This window comes from Hippopotamus amphibius, chromosome 6 (genome assembly GCF_030028045.1).
Source record: "Hippopotamus amphibius kiboko isolate mHipAmp2 chromosome 6, mHipAmp2.hap2, whole genome shotgun sequence".
Classification (NCBI taxonomy): Eukaryota; Metazoa; Chordata; class Mammalia; order Artiodactyla; family Hippopotamidae; genus Hippopotamus; species Hippopotamus amphibius.
The window spans coordinates 169,637,641-169,665,599 of record NC_080191.1 but is presented as its reverse complement, the minus strand read 5'-3'; the positions used below and the strand labels follow the sequence as shown (position 1 = coordinate 169,665,599).

The 27,959-nt window shown below is 34.1% G+C and overlaps 1 protein-coding gene across 8 annotated transcripts in view; it reads right to left on the bottom strand.

The window, feature by feature from the left end:
- DLG1 (discs large MAGUK scaffold protein 1) overlaps positions 1 to 27,959 on the bottom strand; it is a 275,356-nt gene that overhangs the window by 175,124 nt on the left and 72,273 nt on the right. For all 8 annotated transcript variants that reach the window (XM_057739271.1, XM_057739270.1, XM_057739274.1 and 5 more), the window contains exon 5: positions 4,566 to 4,730. In XM_057739271.1, the coding sequence (XP_057595254.1) occupies positions 4,566 to 4,730 (165 nt within the window). The remainder of the gene's footprint in view (positions 1 to 4,565; positions 4,731 to 27,959) is intronic.

The following is a 27,959-nucleotide window of genomic DNA, read 5'->3' as shown; positions in this document are numbered from 1 at the left end:
TACACCACCAAATGTAAAACAGCTAGTGGAAAGTTGCTGCATAACACAGGGAGATCAACTCGATGATGGGTGATGACTTAGAGCGGTGGGAAAGGGAGGGTGGGAAGGAGTCGCAGGAGGGAGGGGATATGCGGATATGCGCACAAATATAGCGGATTCACTTTGTTTTACAGCAGAAACTGGCACAACAATGTAAAGCAGTTATACTCCAATAAAGAGTTTAAAAAAAAAAAAGAAAAAGGTGTGTTTTATAACTGATAGTAAAGAATATTTTAATCTCAATAACCTACTCCTTTAAATAAGCCTCTGTCAAATTTCTTTAAAAAGCCGGGTTGTGGGGGGATGCTATGGGAGACATAATCCTTTATCATGTAATAATTAACTGTAGGCAAAGAATAAGAGCATTTTTAAAGCAGATAAAAAGAATCAGGCAAAACTGACTTAATTCTTTTACGGTAAGGAAATAAGGGGAAAAAAGAGTCAAATTAAGGAAGCATGTGAGACTCTTAAAGTAATAATGCTTTCTCTCTCAACAACTGGAATCACTTAAGTCTCACTGCAGAGTAAGGATTAAATAAGAGATGTCAGAAATTTACTTTAAAAAACTTCGAGACAGTAAAGAAATATGTGTATGGGGGTTCAATTAAACTAGGTTCTAGTGCAGTGCTTCTCAACAGTGGTTATCCACTAGGAACAACTGGAGAACTTGTAAAACTCTCCAAAGCCAGACTGTACCCCAGACCAATTAAATCACAATCTCTGAGGGGGCACTCAGATATAAATTTTAAAGTCTTTTTAGGTGATTCCAATGTCCAGTCACAGCTGAGAACCATTTCTCTATGGACAGTCAGCTGTCCTAATGAGGAATCCACACTCCTAGGCTGGTCATGTAACATCTAATTATAAAGTAAATGGCTGCTATAAGATTTTTGTTATATTAATCTTTGATCAACACCAAAAGTTTTCCAATTATCATGAATGAAGTGGGCTTTCGTTGGTGAAACCCACTGTATTTCAGTTTTATGGACTGGCTAAATGAGAGACACAATCCACCCTTGCAAAAGGGAAAGAAAAGTCTCTGAAGAGGCTTATACCTTAAGGGATGGCACCTCAGGTTTAATCCCTAAGACGTCTGGAAATTCTGGGTAGCAGAATCTTGGTCTCTGGAATGTCGTTTTACTTGCCTAGAGTGAGCATTTTATGCAACAACAGAAAGCTGAGGTTTCATCATATTTAAGGAGGCTATATACAATACTTTATGCTACCTGGCTCACTGTTTGCTTAACTTTATTTATTTATTTATTTATTTATTTATTTATTTATTTAATGTATTTATTTATATTGGTTGCATTGGGTCTTCATTGCTGCACACGGGGCTTTCTCTAGTTGCGGTGAACGGGGGCTTCTCGTTGTGGTGGCTTCTCTTGTTGCGGAGCATGGGCTCTAGGCACATGGGCCTCATGAGTTGTGGCACGAGGATTCAGTAGTTGTGGCACGCAGGCTTAGTTGCTCCACAACATGTGGGATCTTCCTGGACCAGAGCTCGAACCCGTGTCCCCTGCACTGGCAGGCGGGTTCTTAACCAGTGCGCCACCAGGGAAGTCCTCACTGTTTGTTTAAATGTCTGCTTGTGTCAGAATCCACATACAGAAGTAACTACCAAACACCCACCAAAAGACTAAGGAGTTGGGTGTGTACAAATTGGCTTTGGATAATCTGTAACAATCATAATCATCAAAAATTCAAAATATCAGAAACAAAAGAATTATACACACCTGGGAGGGGTTTTCATCTAAAGTAAGAAACAGGTTTTATTAATTCAGTCAAGAGAAAATAGGCATGGGCTGATAAGAAAAGCACATAAAGCAGGAAGGAGTGCTTAGAATTCAAGTGTTCTAAGGTTCTTATGTTCCTCAAAATGAGGGTAAAAGATATTTAATGAGTTTAAATTTTTGTAAGTATGTATATTAAAATTTCTTCCAAAAAATTTCTAGGATAACCATTAAAGGAAGAGAAACAGAAGAACTTCCAAACTAATACAAAGGAAAAATGAGATAAGAAAATTAAATCTAAAAGAAGACACGACAGGAATAAATGTCTCCTATGTTTAAAAATTAAGAAACATACTTTTAAATAAATCATGGGGCAAAGAAAAAATAACAAAAGTAAAAGTCTGAATGATGATAAACATTGCATATTAAACTATGGGTTACAGCTGAAGTGCTATTTAAAGGAAAATTTACAAATTCAAATACCATTAGAAAAGGCAATAATGCAGTAAGTAACCAACTTGAGAAACCAGGGGAAAAAAACCCAAACAGAATAAACTCAAAGAAAGCAAAAGACAATGAAATAATAATGATAAGACAATGAAATAATAATGATAAGATGGGAAAGGGGAAAAGATAAAAGGAAAACTGTCTCTTTCACTAATAGACAACTGATTTTTTTTTCCCCTGTGTATCTCTCATTTAAGCCTCCCAAGGGAAGATCAGATTGCCTCTGCCAAACACACTGATTGATATGTAGGCTAACCACAAACTTATATATGTACATGTATGTGTACACACGCATATGAAAGGGCATGGGGGGTGACAGCACATGGGGTAGGTGCACAGAAGATTTGGTTTTAAAGATTTTTTTTCTTATTTATTTAAGTATAGTTGATTTACAATGTTGCGTTAATTACTGCTGTACAGCAAAGAGATTCAGTTCTATATATACACTTTTTAAATTAATTAATTAATTAATTAATTAGCTGAGTTGGGTCTTCTGTTGTTGCACATGGGCTTTCTCTAGTTGTGGAGAGCTGGGGCTACTCTTCATTGCAGTGCGTGGGCTTCTCACTGTGATGGCTTCTATTGCTGCAGAGCATGGACTCTAGGTGTGCGGGCTTCAGTAGTTGCAGCACATGGGCTCAATAGCTCACAGGCTCTAGAGCACAGGCTCAGTAGTTGTGGCACACAGGTTTAGCTGCTCCGCGGCATGTGGGATCTTCCCGGACCAGGGCTCAAACCCTGCATTGGCAGGTGGATTCTTAACCACTGTGCCACCAGGGAAGTCCTCATATTTATACATTTTTAATATTCTTTTCCATTATGGTTTATCATAGGATACTGAATATAGTTCTCTGTGCTATACAGTAGGACCTTGCTGTTTATCCACTCTATATGTAAAAGTTTACATCTGCTAACCCCAACCTCCCATTCCACCCCTCCTCCAACCGCCTCCCCACCTTGGCAACCACCAGTCTGTTCTGTATTAAAAGATATAGTTCTTTGACATTGACCACTTTTTGGCAAGAATGATCAAGGGGGAAAGAAGGCACAAATAAACATTAGGAATAAAAAAGTGGCTACACCTAAATATGCCACAGACATAAAAAAAAATAGGATGTTGAGAATATTTCAAAGTAAATATGAAATGGACAAATACCTAGAAAAACTATTAACTGAAAATATGAGTGGTACTATATAACCATTAAAATTTTTAACCAGTGATACGAAATCATCTCTCAAAGAGAATTACAAAACCCACTTTAACGTTTACTAGCAAGAAGTGATCCTTACAAACAATACATACAACTAACAAAGGATTAGTATCTCGAATATATAAAGAACTTGCACAAATCAGTAAGAACAACCCAATACAAAAATGAAAAAAAAAATCTTGAGAGGGTATGTCACAGAATACGAAACCTGTACAATCAGTATTATTTAACAGCGAAATGCACATTAAAATCACAGTAAGATACTGTTTCAAACCCAAAACAATAGCGAAAAATAACAATACCAAATACTGATAAGAATATAGATCAATTAAAACTGTTACATATTGCTGCTGAAAATGTAAATTATACAACCACTTGGAAGATAATCTGGTGTTATCCACAAAGATGTGTATACATAACCTACAATTTTAACAGCATTTTTAAGAGTAGTAATAATCTGAAAACAGCATCAATCAAAAGTAAGATAAATTATAGTATATTCATAAAATAGAAAACTCTAGAGCAGTGAAAATAATGAATCTCGGGAATAAACTGTTGAACAAAAAATGCAGGTTGAGTTTACACGCAGTATAATGCCAATTACATAAAACCCAACACAGACAAAAGAAACAACGTACTGATTAGAAATCTAAATATGCGAAACCAGGACTGTGGTTATTTCTGAGGGGAAAGACAAGGTGATGGGGTCAGGTAAAGTCACACATTGGACTTCAAAGATACTGTTAATGTTCTTTTTCTGTACCTACTACTAATACATACTTTTAAAGTTTAAAGATATTTCAATGTGGGTATTTGAAATATAATAGTTATTTCCTTCGCAAGAACTTTCAGGCTTAAAGATCGTATCATTGAATAAAATTCATTTATAAAATATACTTTTGAAAATGTTTTTAGGATGCTAACAAATACTATGAAATTCCTTATAACTACAAAACCAGAAACAATCACGCGAGGGAAAACCCTACATGAAAGAATAGTTCTCTCTGAGCATGAGTTACATTAGTAACAAAAGTAATAAGTAATTCATAGCAACAAAATAAAGATATTATCTTACCTTTACTGGTGAAATATGAGAGTGAGAAACAAATCCGTGGACATTTTCAATTTCTGACAGGTTCTTCTCTGAAACGTGAACCAGTTCCGGACCTATCACCTCATTAGTGATTTGTGGGGAAATGTGCTCTTGAGGAGGTGTATCTTCATCCTGATACCGGTATTTCTGTAAAGTACAGAAAATTATTAAATGTGAGGAAGCTCTGAAAAGCAACATGAGTTCAATCCATATCATGATTTTCATAACCACACAAATAATAATATTTAACCATATGAAAAGTGTATTTTATAGTTTAATGCATGAAGTCTGAGAGAAATGGTTCGCCATTTTAAAGTCATGCCAATATTTTAATGACCTTATCTGATTATTAAAAATAATTCAGATTCTGGGAAGATGGCAGAGTAGGAAACACCAGGAATCTGCTGCCCCCCTAAACAATGACTGCACAGGCATAACCTGTCTGATGCAGTCTTGGAACTCTGGAGTCTGCCGAAGGCTTGCCATTTCAGGGGAAAACTTGAATGTATATTATGTTTAATTTGGATCAGTTTTACCACCTTTATTCAACATAGTACTGGAAGTCGTAGACAGAACAATTAGGCAAGAAGAAAAAATAAAAGGCATCCAATTGGAAAGGAAGAAGTAATATTATCTCTGTCTTATATCAATAAAGACTCAGCAAGAAAGCTGTTAGAACTACTGAAGTTAGCAAAGCAGCAGGATATTGCTTAGTATCCTACACAAGTTGAAACACAAAAATCAGCTGCATGTCTATACACAAACAGTTGCAGTTTATACATAAACAACCTGAAAATTACAAAAACAATTCCATTTACAGTAGCATCCAAAAAAAATAATTAAGGTGAAAGACTTGTGCATTAAAAACTACAAAACATTGCTGAAAAAAATACTAAAGACAACAGAAATAATGGAAACACATCCCGTGTTCATAGGTTGAAGATTTAATACTGGTAAGATGTCAATACTACTTAAAGCAATTTACAGATTTAATCTAACTCCTATCAAAATCCCAATGACATGTTTTGCAGAAACAGAAAAACTCCTTCTAAAATTCATTTGGAACTCAAGGGATTCAAATAGTTCAAATAGTCAAAATAACCATGGAAAAAAAGAACAAAACTGAAGAACTCATTCTTTCCCATTTCAAAACTTACTACAAAGCTACAGTAATCAAAAGTTTGGTACTGGCCTACAGACAGACATATAGACCAATGGAATGAAAGAGTCCAGGAATAAACCCTCCCATTCACAAACTATATTTCACAAGGGTGCCAAGACCATTCAGTAGGGAAAGACACTCTTCTCAACAAATGGTGCTACAAAATCTGGACAGCCACACATAAAAGAATGAAGTTGGACCCTTACCTAATACTATATGCAAAAACTAACTCAAGGTGGATCAAGGACCTAAATGTAAGACCTGAAACAATAGAAGTCTTAGAGGAAAAGCTTCAAGACATTGCATTTGGCTATGAGTTTGGATATGATACCAAAGGCAGAAGTAACAAAAGAAAAAATAGACAAATTTGACTTCATAAAAATTGAAAAATTTTGTGCATCAAATGTCTATATCCACAGAGTAAAAAGGCGCCCACAGAATGGGAGAAAATATTTACAAATCATATATCTGATAAGAGATTAATATCCAGAGTAGAGAGAAAACTCCTAAAATTAAACAAAAAAACAAAACAACTTGATTCAAAAATGGGCAAAGAACTCCAAAGAAGATAAACAAATGGCCAGTAAGCACATGAAAAGATGCTCAACATCACCAATCATTAGAGAAATGCAAATCAAAACTACAAGGTACTACCTTACAACCACTGGAATGGCTACTATTAAAAAAAGCCAAGGTCGTACTGTATAGCACAGAGAACTATATTCAATATCCTATGATAAACCATAATGGAAAAGTATATAAAAAAAGAATACATACATATTTATAACTGAATCACTTTGTTGTACAGCAGTAATTAACACATTATAAATCAAATATACTTCAATAAAAGAATTATTTTAAAAAAAGACTGGTTAAAAAAAAAAAGAAAACAAGTATTGGTAAGGATGTAGAGAAAATGGAATCCTTGTGCACTACTGATGTGAATGTAAAATGGTAAAGCCACTGTGGAAAAATAGCATGGTGGTTTCTCAAAAAATTAGAAAATACTATTACCATATGACCCAAGATTCCCACTTTTGGGCATATACCCAAAAGAAATGAAAGCAGGGTCTTGAGATATTTGTACACCAGTGTTCAAGTAGCATTATTACTACTACATTATTACTACATGGAAGAAATCCAAGTATCTATCAAAGGATGGACAGAGAAGCAAAACGAGGTATAGAATATTATTCAGGCTTAAGGAAGGAAATTTTGCAATATGTTTTACAACACATGGGTGAACCCTGCAGGCGGTATGCTAAGTGAAATAAACCAGTCACCAAAAAAAAAAAAAAAAAAAATACTGTATGATTCCACTTACATGAGATACTTAGAGTGGTCAAAATCATAAAGACAAAAACTAGAATGGTGGTTGTCATGGGCTGGTGGGAGGAGAGAATTGTGAGGTACTGTTCCAATAGGCACAGAATTTCAGTTTTACTAGATTAAAAGTTATGGGGACAGATGGTGGTCATGGCTGCTCAACAATGTGGGCACATTTAACACCACTGAACTGTAAGCTCAACAATGGTTAAGGCGGTAAATTTTATGCTATGTGTATTTTTACCACAATAAAAAAATAAATTCAAATAAGACTTCAAAGCTATGTGAAAAAGAAACCTGAATACCGATTTGTCCATTTTTTACCCAATGTTAGCCGAACACTGTCTCTCTAAAGGCATAACCATTTAAGTGAAGTCAACAGAAAAGCCAAAGTTCTTCAGCTAATTTAGTCTGGTCTTCTTATTCAATTAACTTGTACCAAAAAAAAAAAAAAGTCAGACTTTTCAAATTCTAACTGATAATTATTAGATAACAGTATTTTTCTTTTACCTATAAAAGAATCCTTGTCTTTCTCTCTCTCATGTGCGCACACATATTCTATCTTTAAATGATTAACATAATTTTAAGCAAACCAAATCTACCTCACATCATACACAAAAATAAAGGAAATAATTATAGGAACTGGGAGAAAATAAAAGTGCATGTTTCTCAAATCAGGCTGGAATGTGTATGCACACACACAAAACTGAAACAAATTTAGATACCACTCCCCCCCCCAAATTAAACACACATATAAAGAAAAGACAAACAAGGCACAAGAGAAAACAAATGTTTATTAACAACAAACAGGATGATTAGCCACTATAAGCTAGCTTTTATAAATCACTGAAAAAAGAGAATCAACAAAAATAAAGGGATACTCACAAAGGACATACAAATGGGTTAGTAAACATAGGAAAAACATGGTCAACTTCTTTAGTAAGTAAAAATTACAGTGCCAACATTCAGAGAAATGGGCATAAATCATCACATTCCTGGTAGAGGTCTTTTTCTGGTGGGCAGTCCTGAAAATGTTTCTATTTCTCTAGTAATTCCACTTCTAGGAACTAATCTTAGAAGACAGAGCATTAGTGAGGAGCATAAATATTCACTGTATAGAGACAAACATGTATACTGCAAAACATATTTTCAAAACTTAGCTATGAATTTGACTGCTGAAAATTACTACACAACTTTCGCCATCAGCTTTTAAACAACAACCTTCTGTGAAATGGTACAATTACACGGAAAACAACAACCAGGCCCACATCAACATCAGCCAGTTTATTTAACATGATATAAGTAATCTGTCTTTACATGTAGACTTCAATTATTTTCAAAACCAATGAAAAGAATTCACTAACTTTATCCTGAGTAAGGCTGAAGTTAGCACAGACATACTTACCAAACTTAAGTTTATATGCTCAATTGAGTGAAAGCAAAATTTAAGTATTCTTATACCTTAGTAGTAGATACACTATTAAGGAAGGAAACTTGATACCATCTTTTCAAACTTGATACTCCACAACTTAGTATGTACTTTAGGGAGAGACATGCAGAAAGATATTCACTATAGTATAGTTTGGAGTAAAGAAAAACTGGAAACAAGCTGCCTATCATTAGACTTTAAAAAAAAAAAATTATAGTACAGTCATCCTAGGAAATGTTATGTGGAAGTTAAACTGGGTAAAAAGCTACTTCTTCTAACAGGAAAAGATGAAGACACAATTACTGAATGAGGAAAGCATGTTCCAAAGCTAACAAACACAGTTTGAACATTTTATAAGCAACGCAATAGTGTATTTATATATGTGTATGTCTGTATAAACATTTACACGCATATGCAATATATGTGTGTGAAACACATGCATGAATGTCCATATGTAATTGGGGGGGGGGGGGCGCGGGGTGTCCTGAAAAGATTGAAAAAATTTAAAACAAGAAGTAGTTCATTCTGAAAATGAAAGAATCACTAAAAATTTTGCCTTTTATGTACCTTTTAATATATAAACTGACCCCTGATCCCTTTTTCTTCCTTGAAATCACTGAGAAACTCAAGGCATTTAACCAGCAGGTTTCCCAGTACAATTACTTCATACTCATGGGACCATTCAGTGTGGTCCCTTGGCTTCTGTACTTCCTGCAAAGTGGCAGCTGAATGCAATAGCTTGATCAGTCTCATGTTTAATACTTTTGGCAAGACTACAGATGGTACTGTGTTCTTCTACCAAGAAGCACATAATGTCTGGTTATATCTTTTTGTGATGTTAGGAGCTCTTGCTACTTAATGCGTAAATCAATTAGTTCAAATGAGGGTTGCAAAATGATGACAATCTAATTCTATTATTCCTTTTTTTTTAAAAAAAAGATAAATGTATAAAGAGTTCACTTACCATTTGGTTACCTATTGGTATGGTTCACACATGAATAACATGTCCTTTTATCTACCAGTTTTCAAGATGGATAAAAAACTGGTTCCCTATCATCTTCCTAAAGCAATTAAGAGATTTTTATATATCATTCAATGCAATCCTGATCAAAATCCCATCTGGCTTTCTTCAGAAACTGACAAGCTGACCCTAATACTCATAAAGAGTTGCAAAAGACCCAGAATAGTCAAAACAGTCTTGAAACAAAAGAAGAAAGTGAAGGACTCACACTTTCAAAGCTTCCTTCAAAGCTACATGAATCGAGACTGTGATATTGGCATAAGGACAGACACAGAGCAATATAATAGAGTCCAGAAATGTATCCTTAGATTTATAGTCAACTGATTTTCAACATGAGTGCTAAGACAATTTATTGAGAAAAGAACATCTTTTAAACAAATGATGCTAAAACATCTGGATGCAAAAGAGTTAAATTAGACCACTTTCTCACACCATATATAAAATTTAATTCAAAACGGATCAAGACCTAAATATAAGAGCTAAAATTATACAAAAGTCTTAGAAGAAAACATAAGTGCAAATCTTTGTGACATTGTATTAGCCAATGGTTTCTTAGGTATGACATTTAAAATACAAGCAAGCAAAGGGGAAAAGAAACAGATAAATTTGACTTCATATAAATGAAAAAATTTTTGATCACCAAAGGACACTATATCAAAAAGGTGAAAAGATAACCCACAGGATGGGAGAAAAGATTTGCAAATCATATATTTGATAAGGCTATGCACAAACAGTACATAAGGTAAGTATCTGGTAAATATTAAGAATACAAAAGGAAGTCTTTCAACTCAACAATAAAAAGAACCCAATTTTAAAATAGGCAAAGGATTTATTTTTTTAAGCTTTTTTTTTTAAGCTTTTTTTGATGTGGACCATTTTTAAAGTCTTCATTGAATTGTTACAATATTGCTTCTGTTTTATGTTTTGGCCTTTTGGCCCTGAGGTATGTGGATTCTTAGCTCCCCCACCAAGGTTTAGACCTGCATCCCCTGCACTGGAAGGCGAAGTCTTCATCACTAGACTACCAGGGAAGTCCCAAAATGGGCAAAGGATTTAAACAGACATTTCTCCAAAGACAATATACAAATGGCCAATAAGCACACAAAAAGATGTTCAACATCAGTAATCACTGCAGAAATGCAAATCAAAATCACAATGAGATATTACCTCACAGCTACCAGGATAACTATTATCAAAAAGACTGATAAAATACATATTGGCAAGGATATAAAGATATAGGAACCCTCAAACATTGCTGGGAGCAATGTAAAATGGTACAGGCACCCTAGAAAGCAGTTTGGCAGTTCCTCAAAAGGTAAAAAGAGTTACCATATGACTGAGAAATTCCACTCCCAGGTATATATCCAAGAGAATTGAAAACGTGGATCCACATAAAAATTTGTACACAAATGTTCAAAGCATCACACTTCATAATAGTCTCAAAGTGGAAACAAGCCAAATATATATCAATTTATGAATGAATAAACAAAATGTGGTATATTCATACACTGGAATATTATTCAAATATAAAAAGGAATTAAGTATTTATACATCCTACAACATGGAGCTTTGATTACATTATGCTAAGTGAAAGAAGCCAGGTGAAAACAGCCACATACTGTATAATTCTATTTATATAAACATATGTTCAGAATAGGCGAATTCACAGAAGCAGAAGGTAGATTAGTGTTTTCCAAGGATGCTCGTCGGGTACGGAGCTTTTTGGGGGGATGACAAAAATGTTCTGGAGTGAGTCAGTGGTGATGGTCACACAGCCTTGTGCACAGAACTGTATGCTTTCAAAGGGTGAGTGTTATATGTGAATACTTTAAAAATTATTATAAAATGATGGATTACACATATTTGATTGCTTTAAATCCACTAAAAATGTCCTTTTTGACACTGAAATTGTCTTATCTCTAGTCACAGAAATCTCTCAATTTTCTGAGTTCCCTTGTGCTTGGCACCTTTGATAAAGTCTGATAAAATAAAATACAGTAACCAAAAGGAAAATTCTATTACTTATTAGTGATTCAAAAAAACAGATTACTTTGGTTACAATTATTACTTGAGAAAGTATTTCCAAGTAGCTTTCTAGGCCCACTATTATTACATTGCATAGCAACATTCATCTGTATTTCTTATTACCTAAAGGTTGATCTCGACCTATTTTCAAAATAATTTTAACACTGAAAATTTCATATATGCACTTTGTTAACAGAGTTAGAATGCATAAAACTAACCCTCCTACTATAGTCCAAGCATAACCTAACAGCTACACTAGAAAATAATTACAAAATGGGGATGAGAGAGTAGGGGTAAAGGAGGAAGGGGATTTTTAAATGACTGTAATAAGAGCATTTTTAAATGACTGTGATAAGAGCATTCCAAATACATTTCCCCAGCTTTTTAATGTTTTTAAGGCGTGTATCTTGAGTATAAAGCTTTCTACTGTCTTTAATATAGAAAATATAAAAAAGAACCAGTCAGACTGAAGAAAAACTGAAACGAAAAACACACTAGAAGGAATTAACAGCAGACTAGGTGATACAGAAGAACAGACAAGTGATCTGGCAGACTGGATAATGGAAATCACCCAATCAGCACAGCAAAAAGAAAAACAACAACAAAAATGAAAACAGTTTAAGGGATCTCTAGGACAACGTTAAGCATACCAACATTCATGTTACAGAAAGCACAGAAGAAGAGGGAGAGAAGGACGTTGAAAACATATTTGATGAAACTGTGACCCAAAATTTCCCAAACCTGACTAAAGAAAACAGATATCCACATACAGGAAGCATAGAGGGTCCCAAAAAGATGAACCCAAACAGACTCACATCAAGACATATCATAATTAAAATGGCAAAAATTAAAGAAAGAATTCTAAAGGCAGCATAAAAAAACAAAGAATGCAAGAGACCCTCCCTCCCCCACCCCCTGCCTCCCCTCCCCACTAGGCTATCAGCTGATTTTTCTGCAGAAACCTTGCAGGCCAGAAGGGAAGGGCATGATATATTTAAAGTGCTAAAAGGGAAAAACGTGCAACCTAGGATGATGTACCCAGCAAGATTATCATTTAGAATTGAAGGAGAGATAAAGAATTTCTCACACGGGCAAAATCTAAAAGGTTCATCAATAATAAATCTACCTTAAAAGAAAGGTTAAAGGTCTTCTCTAAGTGGAAAATAAAAGGCTATAACAAAAAGTATAGGAAAGAAAAAATCCCACTAGTAAAGGGAAATATTTAGTAAAGGCTAAGAATCAACCACTAAAATAGCTGAAGAGTAAAAGAAAAAATTGTAAAAACAACTATAACTACAATAATCAGTAAAGGGATAAACATGAAGATGCAAAATAAGACATCAAAAACACAAAACGTGGGGGAGGAGAGTAAAAACTGTAGATCTTTAACAACGTGTTTGAACTTAAATGACTACCTAAGTAGATATAGTTATAGGTCAACATATATGAGCCCCATGGTAACCACAAATCAAAAACCTACAATAAACACACAAAAACTAGAGAGAAAAGAACACAAGCATACCAATAAAGAAAATCATCAAATCACAAGGAAAGAAACTAAAAGAAGAAAAGGACAAAGAACTACAGAAACAACATGAAAACAAGTAACAAAATGGCAATAAGTGCATACCTGTCAATAATCACTTTCAATGTCAATGGACTAAATACTCCAATCAAAAGACATAGTGTGCTTTACTGGATGAAAAACAAGGCCCATCTATATGCTGCTTACGAGACACTCACTTCAGAGCTAAAGACACGCAGACAAAAAAGTGAGGAGATGGAAAAAAATGTTCCATGCAAATGGAAAGAAAAAGAAAATGAAGATTGTAATACTCACATCAGACAAAATAGATTTTAAAACAAAGTCTATAACAAAAGACAAAGAAGGACATTATACAATGATAAAGGAAATCAACACAAGAAAAGGGTATAACACATATTAACATACATGCATCTAATACAGGAGCAACCAAATACATGAAGCAAATATTAACAGACATAAAGGGAGAAATTAACAATAATACAGTAATAGTAGGGGACTTTAAACACCTCTCCTACATCAATGGATAGATCATCCAGAAAGAAAATCTATAAGGAAGCAGTGGTCTTAAATGATACATTAGACCAGCTGAACTTAACAGATATCTACAAGACGTTCCATCCAAAAACAGCAGAATATACATTCTTTTCAATTGCAAATGGAATCTTCTCCAGGATGGATCACATGCTAGGCCACAAAACAAGTCTCAATCAATTTTAGAGAATAAAAATTGTATCAAGCATTTTTTTCCAACCATAATAGTATGAAACTAGAATCAATCACAGGAAGAAAAATGGGAAAGTACAACCACATGGAGACTAAACAACATATGACTAAAAAACCAACAGGTCAATGAGGAAATCATTAAATACCTTGAGACAAATGAAAACGAAAGCAAAATTTTCCAGAATTAATGGGGCATAGCAAAAGCAGTTCTAAGAGGGAAATTTATACCCCACCTCAAAAAAGAAAAAAAATCTCAAACAACCTAACCAACCATCTAAAGGAATTAGAAAAAGAACAAAGCCCAAAGTCAACAGAAGGAAGGAAATAATAAAGGTCAGAAAGGAAATAAATAATAGAGAGACCCCAAGATCAATGAAACCAAGAGTTTGTTTTTTGAAAAGATAAACAAAATTGATAAACCTTTAGCCAGACTCCTCAAGAAAAAAAGAGGACCAAAATAAACAGAATGAAACAGGAGAAATAACAAATCATGTCACAGAGATACAAAATATCTTAAGAGAAGACTACCAATAATTATATGCCGACAAACTGGACAACCTAGAAGAAATGAACAAATTTCTAGAAATATACAATCTTCCAAGACTGAATCAGAAGGAAATAGACAAACTAAACAGACCAATCACTAGCAGTCATATTGAATTTGTATAAAGATGAGCTAGTATCTATCCTTCTCAAATTAATTCCCCAAATTAATGAGGATGGAACACTCCCACATTTATTCTCTAAGGCTACCATTACCCTGATAACAAAACAAGACAAAGACACTACAGAAAAGAAAACTACAGGCCAATTATCTCTAATAAATATAGATGAAAAATCTTCAAGAAAATATTAGCAAACCAATTTCAACAATATAAAAAATGAATCATACAGCATGATCAAGTAGAATTTATTCCAGGGATACAAGGGTAGTTCAAAATTCACAAATTAATCACTGTGATACACCATGTAAACAAAAGATAAATAAAAAAAATCAAACGATCATCTCAAAAACCACAGAAAAAGCATCTGACAAAGTTCAACATCCATTTATGATAAAGACTCTCAAAAAAATGGACATATAGAGAACATATCTCAACATTATAAAGGCCACTTATGATAAACCCACAGCTAACATCATACTCAACAGTGAAAAGCTGAAAGCCTTTCCTCTAAAATCAGGAACAAGAATCCCCACTCTCATCATTGCTATTTAACATAGTATTGTAAGTCCTAGCCACAGAAACCAGTCAAGAAAAAAAAATAATAGGCATCTGAATAGAAAGGGAAGAAGCAAAACCGTTACTATCTGCAGATGACATGATACTATAAATAGAAAACCCTAAAGTTTCCACCCAAAAACTATGAGAATAAATGAATTAAGTAAATTTGCAGGATACAAGATTAATACACAGAAATATGTTGCTTTTCTATACTCTAATAATGAACTATCAGAAAGAGAAAGAAAATAATACCATTTAAAACTGCATCAAAAAGAATAAAATACCTAGGAATAAACTTAACCAAGGAGGTGAAAGTCCTATACTGTGAAAACTATAAAATAATGATGAAGGAAACTGAAGATACAAAAACATGGAAAGATATTCCATGTTCCTGAATCAGAAGAATACTGTTAAAATGTCCATACCATCCAAAGCATTCTATAGAGTCAATGCAATCCCTGTCAAAATACCAACAGCTTTTTTTCACAGAACTAGAACAAATAATCCTAAAATTTATATGCAACCACATAAAAGATCCTGAAGTGCCAAAGCAAATTCTATCTGGTTCTTTACAGGAACATTTGCTGACTCTGGATTTAAACTAACAGCAATCAATCAGATGATATAATGAAATAAAAGACTATATTTACAACAGAAGCAAAAAAGGTATACCAAGGAATTAATAAATATAAAGTATCCAAATGTCTGACTTTGCCAAATACAAAGATATACGATGTTCTTGGCAAAGAAAGCTAAGATGCCAACAGTAGTTAAATTAAAAGGGAGTATTAAAAAATATTCAAATAACCCAAAAGGAGGCAAGAAAAACAGATCAAAGAAGCCAAAGAGAGGGTATAAAGAGGAAAAAAAGAATTTAAATAATAAATAAAAAGGGCAGATCTTAATCTAATCTTATTGATAATTACAGTAAATGTAAATAGACAAACACTATAATTTAAAAGTAGAGTTTATCAGAATGGATAAAAAGGCAAGAAATGCATTTTATGCATATAAAGACAGAGATAGGGTGAAAGTATATGAGTGAAAAAAGATATATCCTATAAATTGTATAAGCAAAAGAAAACTGGAGTGGCTACACTAACATCTGATAAAACAGACCAAGAAAAACAGCATTACCTAAAGAAAAAAAGATTTCAAAATGATAAAAAATTAATGCACAAGGAGATAAAACCACCATAAATGTGTGCACCCTGAGACAAAGCCTTAAAATACACAAGCAAAAACAAAATAATTAAAGGGAGAAATAGTTTAAATTTTTAGATTTAAACTCCTTGATCAGCAATTGATAGAACTATACAAATATCAGTTAACATAGACAATCTGAACTAACAACCATCTTGATCTAATTGATATTTGTAGCACACTATCCTCAACAATTAAAGAAAATATATTCTGTTATACATGATATGTCTGCCAAGACAGAACACATGCTAGACCATAAACAAGTCACAAATTTAAAAGGAATCATAAAGAATTTATTCTCTACTACATAACTAACTTGGGAACAAACAATAAGATATCTAGTTAAAACCTCTAATATCTGAATATTAAACAACATACTCCTAAAATTCATGCATCAAAAAAGAACTCAATAAGGAAATTAAAAACATTTTAAAACTGAATGATAATGAAAGTAAAAGAGTTTAAAATTTGTAGAATGAAGCTAAAGCAGTATTGTGCAGTAGAGAATTTAATTTTGCCCAAAGAGAGGTTTGGTCTTTGTCCTCAGCTCCTGGGAGGCAATTTCTAAACCCATGTCCTGCTTGATATGAATGTCTTTGTCAGTCTGGGGGCTTTGTGACACACCAGAGAGTTTAACAATGAAATTTATGGCAGAGAGTTTGGGTCACACTTTATCAGCTTCAATTCCAGGAGGGGCTGGAGATTGGCATCATGAGCAGGCATCCATATAGATGTGACTGGGCCCCAATAAAAACGCTGGACACCAAGTCCTGGGTGAGTTTCTCTGGTTAAAAATATTCAGTGTGTATTATCACACACTGCTGCCAAAAGAGTTAAAGTCACCCATGATTGCACACAGAGAGAACACCTGGAAACTCCTCATTTATAACTTTCTAAGACTCTACCCCATGCACCTCTCCCTTTGCTGATCTTAACGTGCATCCTTCACTTTAATAAATCACAACCACGAGTATAATAGCTTTCAATGAGCTGAGCCTTCCACTGAATTACTGAACCAAGAGTGGTTTGGGGAAACCCTAAACTTGCAACTGGTGTCAAAAGTAAGAGTGGTCTTGGACTTCCTAGGTGGCGCAGTGGTAAGGAATCTGCCTGCCAATGCAGGGGACACAGGTTCGAGCCCTGCCCTGGGAAGATTCCACATGCCACGGAGCAACTGGGCCCGTGCGCCACAACTATTGAGCCTGTGCTCTAGAGCCCATGAGCCATAACTATTGAGCCCATGTGCTGCAGCTATTGAAGCCCAAGCGCCTGGGGCCTGTGCTCCACAACAAGAGAGGCCACTGCAATGAGGAGCCTGCGCACCATGATGAGGAGTGGCCCCCGCTCGCAGCAACTAGAGAAAGCCTGTGCGCAGCAACTAGAGAAAGCCTGTGCGCAGCAACGAAGACCCAACACAGCCAAGAAATACATAAAATAAATAAATTTATAAAAAAAAAAGAAAAAAAAGTAAGAGTGGTCTTGTGAATTGTTCCTGAACTTTACGTGCACTTAGAAACAAATCTGTAGCTTTAAATGCTTATACTAGAGAAGGAAGTTTAAAATTAGTGACCTAAGGATCCACCTTAAGAGGCTACAAAAAGAAGACTAAAGTAAACCAAAAAGAAGAGAAAGAAGAAAATAATAAAGCAGAGAAATCAATGAAGTAGAAAACAATTGAGAATATTAACAAAGTCAAATGTCAACAAGATGAATAAACCTTTTTTTTAGACTGGTAGAGGAAAAAAGAGAATACAATCACCAATATCAAGAATGAAAGAGAAATTATCACTAAAAAAAGCTACAAACTTTAAAAAGACAAAATAAGTACGAACAACTTGAGGCCAAATAATTTAACAGGTTAAACGAAATCAAGAAATTCCCTGAAAAATACTTCTTACCACATACAACACCCTGACATAATATGAAAACATAAGTCTGAGGGGCTCCATATCTATTTAAAAAACTGAACTTGTTATCAAAACTCTTCTACAGAGAAGGCCCAGATGTGAATTCTACCAAACATTTAAAAAAAGAGATAACATTTTTATGCAAATTCTTTTAGAAAACAGAGACAACATTTCTCAACTATAAAACCAACAGTCTTACTATGAAACCCTGACAGACATTACAGAAGAAAACGATGAACCAATATCCCTCACGAACACATGCAAGAAATCCTTTTTAAAAAACAGCAAACTGACTATGAAAATGATAATCCAAACAATAATGCATGACTAAATAAAATTTATCACAAGAAGACAGGTTAATTTAACATCTGGAAAAAAAATTCTCCACAGTAACATAATACAGGAGAAAAACCACATGATCATTTCGACATATGGAAAACATATGACTCAATTTAACCCCAATTCTCAGCAAACTAAAAATCCAGAACACTTTCAATCCAATACAAAACCCCACAGCTAACATATCTATCTAATGATGAAATGTGGAACATTATCCTCATTAAGATGGGGAACAAAACGAGGGATTCTTATGCTTCTTATTTCTATTTAACATTATGTTGAATTTCCTAACCTTGGTTAGAGGGCAAGTAAAAGAAATAAAAAGCTTAAGAGACAGTAAGGAAGAAGCAAAATTGTCTCTATTTACAAGTGACATTGTTTACACTGAAAATTTACAAAGAATTTACAAAACTACTAAAACTAATATTGAAGTTAATAAAGTTGCAGGATACTATATTAAGTAATCAAACTGTATTTTTTTCCTAGCAAAAGCAAGTAATTGGAAACCAAACTTTCAAAAAATTCCATTTACCAACTCCAAAAAAGATAAAAAATTTAGGACTAAACTTTAACAAAAGATGTGCAAGACAACAACATACGTAGTCCGAGTTTAATTTTGTCTTATACTGTATTTTTTCTGTATGTACTCTGTGTGTGTGTGGGAAAGGGGGGGTGTATGAGAGATAGAGACAAAGAGAGACACTACTGACAGACAGACAGACTATACAATAATTATGCTGCTTAGCTACCCGCTCATCTATTCACAAAATGTTAACAGTGTTTCTCTCTACACAGGGAGATTATAAGTAATATTACATTTATTATATATATATTTACGTTTTCCAAAATTTTGCCTCTTATGCACTATCATTAAAAAGAAAAACACAGTATGAAAAAAAAAGATGTGCAAGACATCTTCACTGCGAATTATAGAACACTGCTATAACAAATTAAAACCTAAAGAAAGAGACATAATATGCGTGTGTGTTGGAAAACTCCATACTGTTAAGATGTTGGTTTTCTTCCAATGATCTATAGATTTAACACAATCTCAATAACGGTTTCAACATGCTTTTTGTAGAAACTAATGAACTGCCTGCAAAATGTTAAAGATGCAAATGACCTAGAACAGCCAAATCAGATTTTAAGAAGAACAAAGTCGAAAGGCTTATATCACCTGATATCAACACCGTGTGGTATTGGTCAGAAGGTGGACTGACTTATCAATGGCACAGAATAAAGGGTTCAGAAATAAATTCACACATATATATGGTTAATTGTTTCTTGACAAAGTACAACAGCAATTCAGTGAGGGAAGGAAAAGGCTTTCAACAAATAATACTGTAACAACTGGATATTCATACAGAAAAACCTTAACATTGACCCTTAGCTTACCTCACATGCAAAACTGATTCAAAATCATAAACCTAAAAGTAAAATCCTAAACTACAAAATTTCTAGAAGAAATTTTTTAAAAAAAATTGCAAACTTTGGGTAGGAAAAGATTTATTATATAGAACACACACAAAAAATAAAAACATCTGACAAACTAAGCGTTATTAAAAATTTTGCTCTTCAAAATCACCACGAAGGAAAGTAAAAGGCAAATTACAAAATAAGAGAAAATATTTGCAATAAATAAATCTGACAAAGGACACATCTGAATATATAAAGCTCTTTTACAACACAGTAACAGGAAGACAAACAAGCTGGTTTCTTAAACTGGGGAACAAATTTATATGACACGTCATGTATTAGTTTGCTAAGGCTACCATAACAAAGTACCACAAATTGGTGGCTTAAAGAGCTGCAACAACTGACATTCACGGTCTCACAATTCTGGAGGCTACAAGTCTGAGATCAAGATGTTAGCACAGCTGGTTCCTTCTGAGGACCATGAGGAAGAATATATTCCATGCCTCTTTCCTCCGCCTAGTGGCCTGCTGGCACTCTGTGGCATTCTTTGGCTATAGATGCAGCACCCAGATCTCTGCCTTTATCTTCACATGGCATTCTTGCCTGCCTCTTTGTCCACATTCTCCCTTGTTATATAAAGCACACCAGCCAAACTGGATTAGTGCCCACCATAATAACTTCATTTTAAATTGATTACATCTGTGGAGACTCTATCTTCAAATAACGTCACACCATACTGAGGTACTAGGGGTTAGGACTCCAACACATCTGTTTTTTTTGAGAGGACACAACTGAACGTATAACACCTCCCAAAAGAGGAGCTACTAATGTCAAACATGGAAAGATGCACAACATCACAAGCCACCAGGAAATGTAAAATAAAACCAAAATGAGATGCTACTGCACATTCACTGAAGTGGCTAACGCTTTTTTAGAAAAGACAAGTGTTGGTGAGAATGCGGAGCAATTAAGATGCTCATATACTGCTAGAATACGAAAATAACCATTGTATACCTAGGATATGAAAACAACTGTTAGATACGAAAAAGAAACAAAAACATTCGTCCACACAGAAACTTGTACATGAAAGTTCACAGAATCTTTACCCAAAATAGCCAGAAACTGTTAGCAACCCAAAGGTCCATCAACAGATATGAATAAACAAAATGTAATATATCCATATAGTAGAATATACTTCTGCAAAAAGAGAAGCAAATGACTGACACAAGCAACAGCCTCAATGACTCTCAAGAGCATTATGCTGATTTAAAGCCAGACACAAAACAGTACTTACTGTATGAATCCACTTATATAAAATTTTTGAAAATGTAAAATTATTTGTTTCGACAAAAGGCAGATCAGTGGTATCTGGTAGGAAATGGAAAGTTGGATGGAATGCAAAGGAGCACAAAGAATATTCTGGAGTGAGGGAAATATTCTGCACCTTGATTGTGGCAGTAGTTTCACAGGGGGTTATAGCCGTCAAAATTAATCAGACTGCACACTTTACACAGATGCCATTTATCGGACAAAAATTATACTTCAAGATGACTGAACTTGGTGTACCTCCCAAAAAATAATAAATAAATAAAATTTAAAAAAAATTATACTTCAAAAATGATTAAATAAAACAGTAAATTTCTATGTATCTGTTGGAAAAGATTCCATTCACAGTAGCAACAATAATAACAACATAGAAAGAATCTGAATTAAAACTCAAGGGACTCAACCTTTATGGAAAAAACTACAAAATTTTACTGAAGTGAATAAAGGAACAGTGAATAAATGCAAAACACAGTCATTCTTGGATAAAGGTCCAATATTTACATAGTTTGAATTTTCTAAGAAAATAACTGACAAACTGAATGTGTTTACAATCAACACTATCTTGATAGTTTTATTTGGGTGGACGAGAGCGCCTGCCAGGGTGTTGATAGTAACCATCACTTGGAAAACACTAGCATGAGAGAAACCAAGAAAATTCTGAATTAAAAAGTCATGAGAGGCAACTGGCTTTATCAAGTAGAAGAGGCCTTTTAACACAAATCAAATCAACAGGAGTAAAATAACAAAATGAAACATATATGGGAATTTAGTAATGTGATAGTATTTTAAATCAGTGCGGGGAATAATACTGAATGAATCGTGTTTAGTAAGTGGACACCTGGGAAAAAAATTCAGGATTTTTACAGCATAACTTTAATTAAAAAAGAAAAAAGTACACGTTAGATCACAGACTTAAATATAAAGAATTGAGCCAAGCACTTAAACAAAACATTGATGACTTTGCACTCTTGGAATGGCAAAGCCTAAGTAAGAAACAATATCTAGAAACAAACAAACCTAATAAATTTGAATACACAAATATACAAAGTTTAAAGTTATATCACTAACTTAAAAAGAACACTAACTGGTTACAGGGTGGGGTAGAATTATATTACGAAAGAGCTAGTTTTCTAATGCATAAAAAAGTCGTTACTCAACTTAAAAAATTAATAGGAGACATAAACCAGCAACTCATTTAAAAAGGAATTACAAACATCCAATAAACAATGTGAAAAGATGTTCACTCTCCCATTCATAAAGAAATACATTTAATATCTGTGCAGATCAACAAAAACATAAATGTCTGATAATACTTAGCACAGATGAAGGTATGGAAAACTAGAAACTTTTAACATATGAGTGGAAATGTAAATGAGAATAGCTTTTCCTTGCCAGCAATTTAACACTATCTATCAAAATATAAAACAGACATAACTCTTAACCCAGGAATTCAATTTTTATGATAGCAGCTAAGCTGTCATTATTCACAAATGATATTACCATTTGTATAGAAAATACAAAATAATATATAAGTAAACAATTAGAACATTTATAATTTTACACGCGTAGTGATTAAGATAATGAGTATCAGCATAGGGTTAGGTAAACTGATAAGTGCAACAAAAGAAAGAATCTAGAAATGGACTCACTTCGGAATTTATACAATACAGATCACTGGAAGAATGGAAAGAATCTGTCAGTAAATGAGACTAGGAAAAATGGGTAGCCATTAGAAAAGAATGAAATGGGACTTATATCTGACACCAAAACAAAAATTAATTACAGGCAGATGAGCAAGTCAAAACCATAAAACTTTCAGAATATAATATAGGATATTATCTTTATGACTTCTGGCTCTGGAAGAAAATTCAGAAATGTATAATCCTTAACAGAAAAGACTGCTAGTTTGACATTAAAATTATGTGATTCTAATGATCAAAATATATCCAAAAAGGGCTGGACAAAGAAACACCATAAGCCATAGAATGGGAGAAGGTATTTCTAACCCTCACAACCAACAACAAATTCAAATTCAGAATATATTTTAAAAACCTCCTACAAATCACTAAGGACAAGAAAAATAATCCAATGGAAAGAATAGTAGGCCAAAAATGAATAGTCACACCATAACCCAAGAGTTCAAAAATGTGCAAAACAATTGTTTAAAAATTATAAACAAGGAATTCTGTATACACAATTATGATTACTGAACATGAAAGGAATGAGACTGGATCTGAGGCAGGTAAATGGGGGGTTCTAAATGACTAAGTAGTATTCTTTGATTATTCTTAATGTTGTGTAGAGATTCTTTACATGTAACATATTCCTTACATACTTGTTTGTATTTACTCAGTATTTAATAAAGATAAATTTTAAATAACAAGCAAATGACTAAGAAACTACAGTTTATTAAACCTTTTGTAGGGACTCCCTAGGTGGCGCAGTGGTTAGGTATCCACCTGTCAATGCAGGAGACACGGGTTCAATCCCTGTTCCAGGAAGACCCCACAGGCCGAGGAGCAACTAAGCCCGTGTGCCACAACTATTGAGCCTGTGCTCTAGAGCCCGTGAGTCACAACTATTGAGCCTGTGTGCCACAACTACTGAAGCCCGCACGCCTAGAGCCTGTGCTCCAGAACAAGAAAAGCCACTGCACTGAGAAGTCCGCACACTGCAACAAAGAGTAGCCTTTGCTCGCCGCACTAGAGAAAGCCCATGTGCAGCAAGGAAGACTCAACGCAGCCAATAAATTAATTAATTAATTAATTTAAATAAATAAAGCCCAATAAAACATTTAAAAAATAATAAACCTTTTGTAGACCATCAGAGTTTAATGAACCCAATTCTACTGTGTGTGTGTGCGTGTGTGTGTGTGTGTGCGTGTGTGTGTTTAAGCAATTCTAACTATTTGTAAGGATTGCATGATACAAATGAACTTATTTACAAAACAGAAACAGACTCACGGACTTAGCGAACTTCTCACGGACTTAGCGAACTTCTCACGGACTTAGCGAACTTATGGTTGCCAGAGGGGAAGGGTGGTGGGGAGGGATAGGTTGGGAGTTTGGGACTGCCATATACACAGTTATATTTAAAACAGATAGCCAACAAGGACCTACTGGATAGCACAGGGAACTCTGCTCAATATTCTGCAATAACCTAAATGGGAAAAGAACTTGAAAAAAGAACAGACAGATGTTTATACAGTTTACTGTATGTCAATTATATCTCAATAAAAGTTCTTAAAAAAAATAGATATGTATGTATAACTGAATCACTTTGCTATACACCTGAAACTAAGACAACAATTAACTATACTCCAATATAAATTTTTTTTTAAAAAGGGATTGCTTTTCCATAACCTTTGTTCTTTCATAAGGTCTTCCACATAACAAAGAGGAAATTTACTTTTTATATATAAAAGTCATTCTATCTTGAAATAATTCATCACTATTGCATCATGCTTCAAATACCATCTTTCTAGAAGGAAATGTTATTCAGCATAAATCATACTGTTTGCATAAACAGTTTAGGGACAGTGAACCACTCATCAGTTAGTGGCAGGCATCCTCTTGAAATCTAAGTTCCCAGGCACCAGCCAAGAACCAACCTTGCAAGCAGACTTTTTCAAGGATAGCAATTTAGGTTATGCTGATTCTTTTCTGCACACCATCAATGATGGGAAAGAGAAGAAAACTGACAAATATTTTCCAATTACTAGATGATCAGAAGAATGAAATGAATGAATGAAAATAGAGCACTGTAGCTGAACGATGATGGTGAATTGTGTTATATATGCGAAATCTGAGACTACAAGTCTCCAGATGACAACACTCTAAAAAATCTTCTCAAATTCAAGAACAGACAAATGACAAACTAAGGACACAAAGGAAATACAGCATTTTCAAGGACCTTCACAGCATTGTGTGACCAGAACTTGCACCATACCACTATCCTGAAAGAAAGTATGACAGTACACTCTTAAATTTTGTATTTATGGACCAAGATTTTCTTCACACAGTTCATAAGCAGACAACTGTTCAAGCTAGCTGTGTATATACAAAGGTGAATGGAAGGAGATGATCAAAAATGAAAAAATTCACTAAGTTGATCATACTAATTAATGTTGATAAATCTAAAAATGAAATGCTTTGCAATTATGGATCAAAGACAAATGAATGTCCTCTATACCAGAAAATTACGAGCCATCAAAAGCTTATAAAAGTATCATGCTTTGATGTCAAGTGAATAACCAGAAATTATTTGATATCTTGAATTAGTATGTACCAAATGGGTATATACTGCATGTACGTATATGTTAGTTGATGAGTGGTTAGTTACATTCAAAGGACACTGCACCTTTTGGGTATAAATAGCTTCAAAACCAAATGTGTTCTATACATATAGTGGAATACTACTCAGCAACTAAAAAAAAGGAATTCCTGATAGAGGGAATGATGTCAGTGAAACTCAAAATAATTAATCTGAAAGAAGCCAGGTTAAAAAATAGAATATACTGCATTATCTCATTTATATAAAACTCTAGAAAATTCAAACTAATCTATACGGACAGAAATTAAACTAGTATTAGTCTGCGAGAAGGACAAGAGGAAGGGATTGAAAGAAGGAAATTTATGGGAGTGATGGATATGTTCGCTATCTTGATTGTACTGATGATTTCAAAGGTCATATGTCAAAACTTCTAAAACTGTACCTTTTTAATATGTACAGTTCATTGCAAGTCAACTATATCTTATTTTAAAAATTGGATTTGTTATGATTAGATTCTAATTAAAATTTCTAATGAAGTTTTTCATTATTCCTCTTAAATTATAAAATGACTTAAAATATTCAAAAATTAAAAGAACAGCAATAAAAAATAAAAGGCTCACAAAGAATGATGAATCATTTTCCAGGTACACTGAGGGTTATGTGATTGTTAGCTAAGAGAAATGATCAAGGCAGTCAGTACAACAGACACCTACCTTTAAGAGAATAATAATAGAATGTAGATGAACCATAACTTACTCTACATCTGAGGTACAAACTACTAAGTATAAAATAAGTAAGCTATAGGATATATGGTATAGTATGGGGAATACAGCCAACACTTATAATAACTTTAAGTTGAGTAGCACCTATAAAAATACTGACATGTGTTATACACGCAAAACTAACATAATATTGCAAATCAACTATACTTCAATTAAAAAGAACGAAAAAAATTTGTGAAATTTGCCAAAGTTGCATTGCTTTTTTTCCTCTAAAACCAACTGAGGATCTCTTTAAAAATTCTGCCAGGAGCTCCCAGCAGTCAGGTGTACCACATGTCTTAACGGCTATGAAATTCAGGGGAAGATTTCCTTTACATGTATTTTAATTCCAGCAAATGGCAAGGATAGTTTAAAACAGATTTGTTTTTCCTTTAAGCAAAAATCCCCCACAGCTATACTATCAGAACAAACTCACCCTTCGACCTTAAGTCCAGAAAAACATAGCCAATTTGCTTCACTTCATACTGTCAAACAAAAGTTATCATTATTTTCCACCTTTGCAGGATGAATTAGGAACTCAGCTTCTGCTGCTGCCCAATATGTTTTTATGGACAGTTCCCAAATGATGAATAAGTTGTATTCCAAAAATCAGTTCTTGATTGTTTAAAAACTTGAAATCCTTACAATATAAATTATGATTAGGTTCCCCCAAACACACATACGTACACATACACGTATAAAGATAATACTGTTTTGAAATTAAAACTAAGATTACCAAAACATCCTTTGTCTTCTTTCCTACCTTCCATTCCCAAATATAAGCTCAAGAAATTTCTTCTTTGGTAGTAGCAAATAGGAATAGGGTGGCCAAATTGAGAAGAAGAGGCTGCACTGACTTTCTTAATCTGAAAAATTCAAGTAATTTTTAAAATAAGTGTTTTAAAATCAGAGTACCCTTACTTATTCATTTGGCAATCACCACTGACAGAATATGTTCAAACCGGGTTTATGAATGCTCAGTGAACTTTATAATTAAATGCTTTCCAAGAATGTGATGTATCATGAATGTTTTACATTCAAAACTTCCCTCACACATTTGTGGAACTCTGAAGTCCTAATTCTTCCTTAATTAATAAGGTCCTTGTTTTGGGTTGAACTGTATGCCCCAAAATTCATCTGTTGAAGCCCTCCAGTCCCAGTCCCTCAGAATAGGACTGTATTTTGAGATAGAGCTTTCAAAGAAAAGATTATGTTAAACTGAAGTCATTAGGGTATTATAAACTGTGTCCTTATAAGAAGCAATGTGAACACACGGAGAAACACCAGGGGGCACCTGTGCACAAAGGAAACGGGATGAGAAAACGCAGCAAGAGGAATGCCGTCTGCAAGCCAGGAGATCTGAGAGAAAAATCAACTCTGCCAGCATCTTGGACTTCAGCTTCCCGAAAGAGAGAAAAAACAAAACTTTGTTGTGTAAGCCATTCAGTCTCTGATACTTTGTTATGACAGCCTTAGCAAACTAATACAGAGCTGAAAAAGCAATCACTAATTATGCACACTGCAGGTTTTCCAACCGGGTCTTTATTCCAACATTCTTGCTAACAGAATTTCTAAATTAGAGCAGTTTCCTTTGTTCACGACTATATCTCCAGAGCACAGAGGCTCAATAAATAATTCCTGAATGAATGATAAGAAAATGCATGAATGAATGAATGAGTCAATCAATTAATGACTAT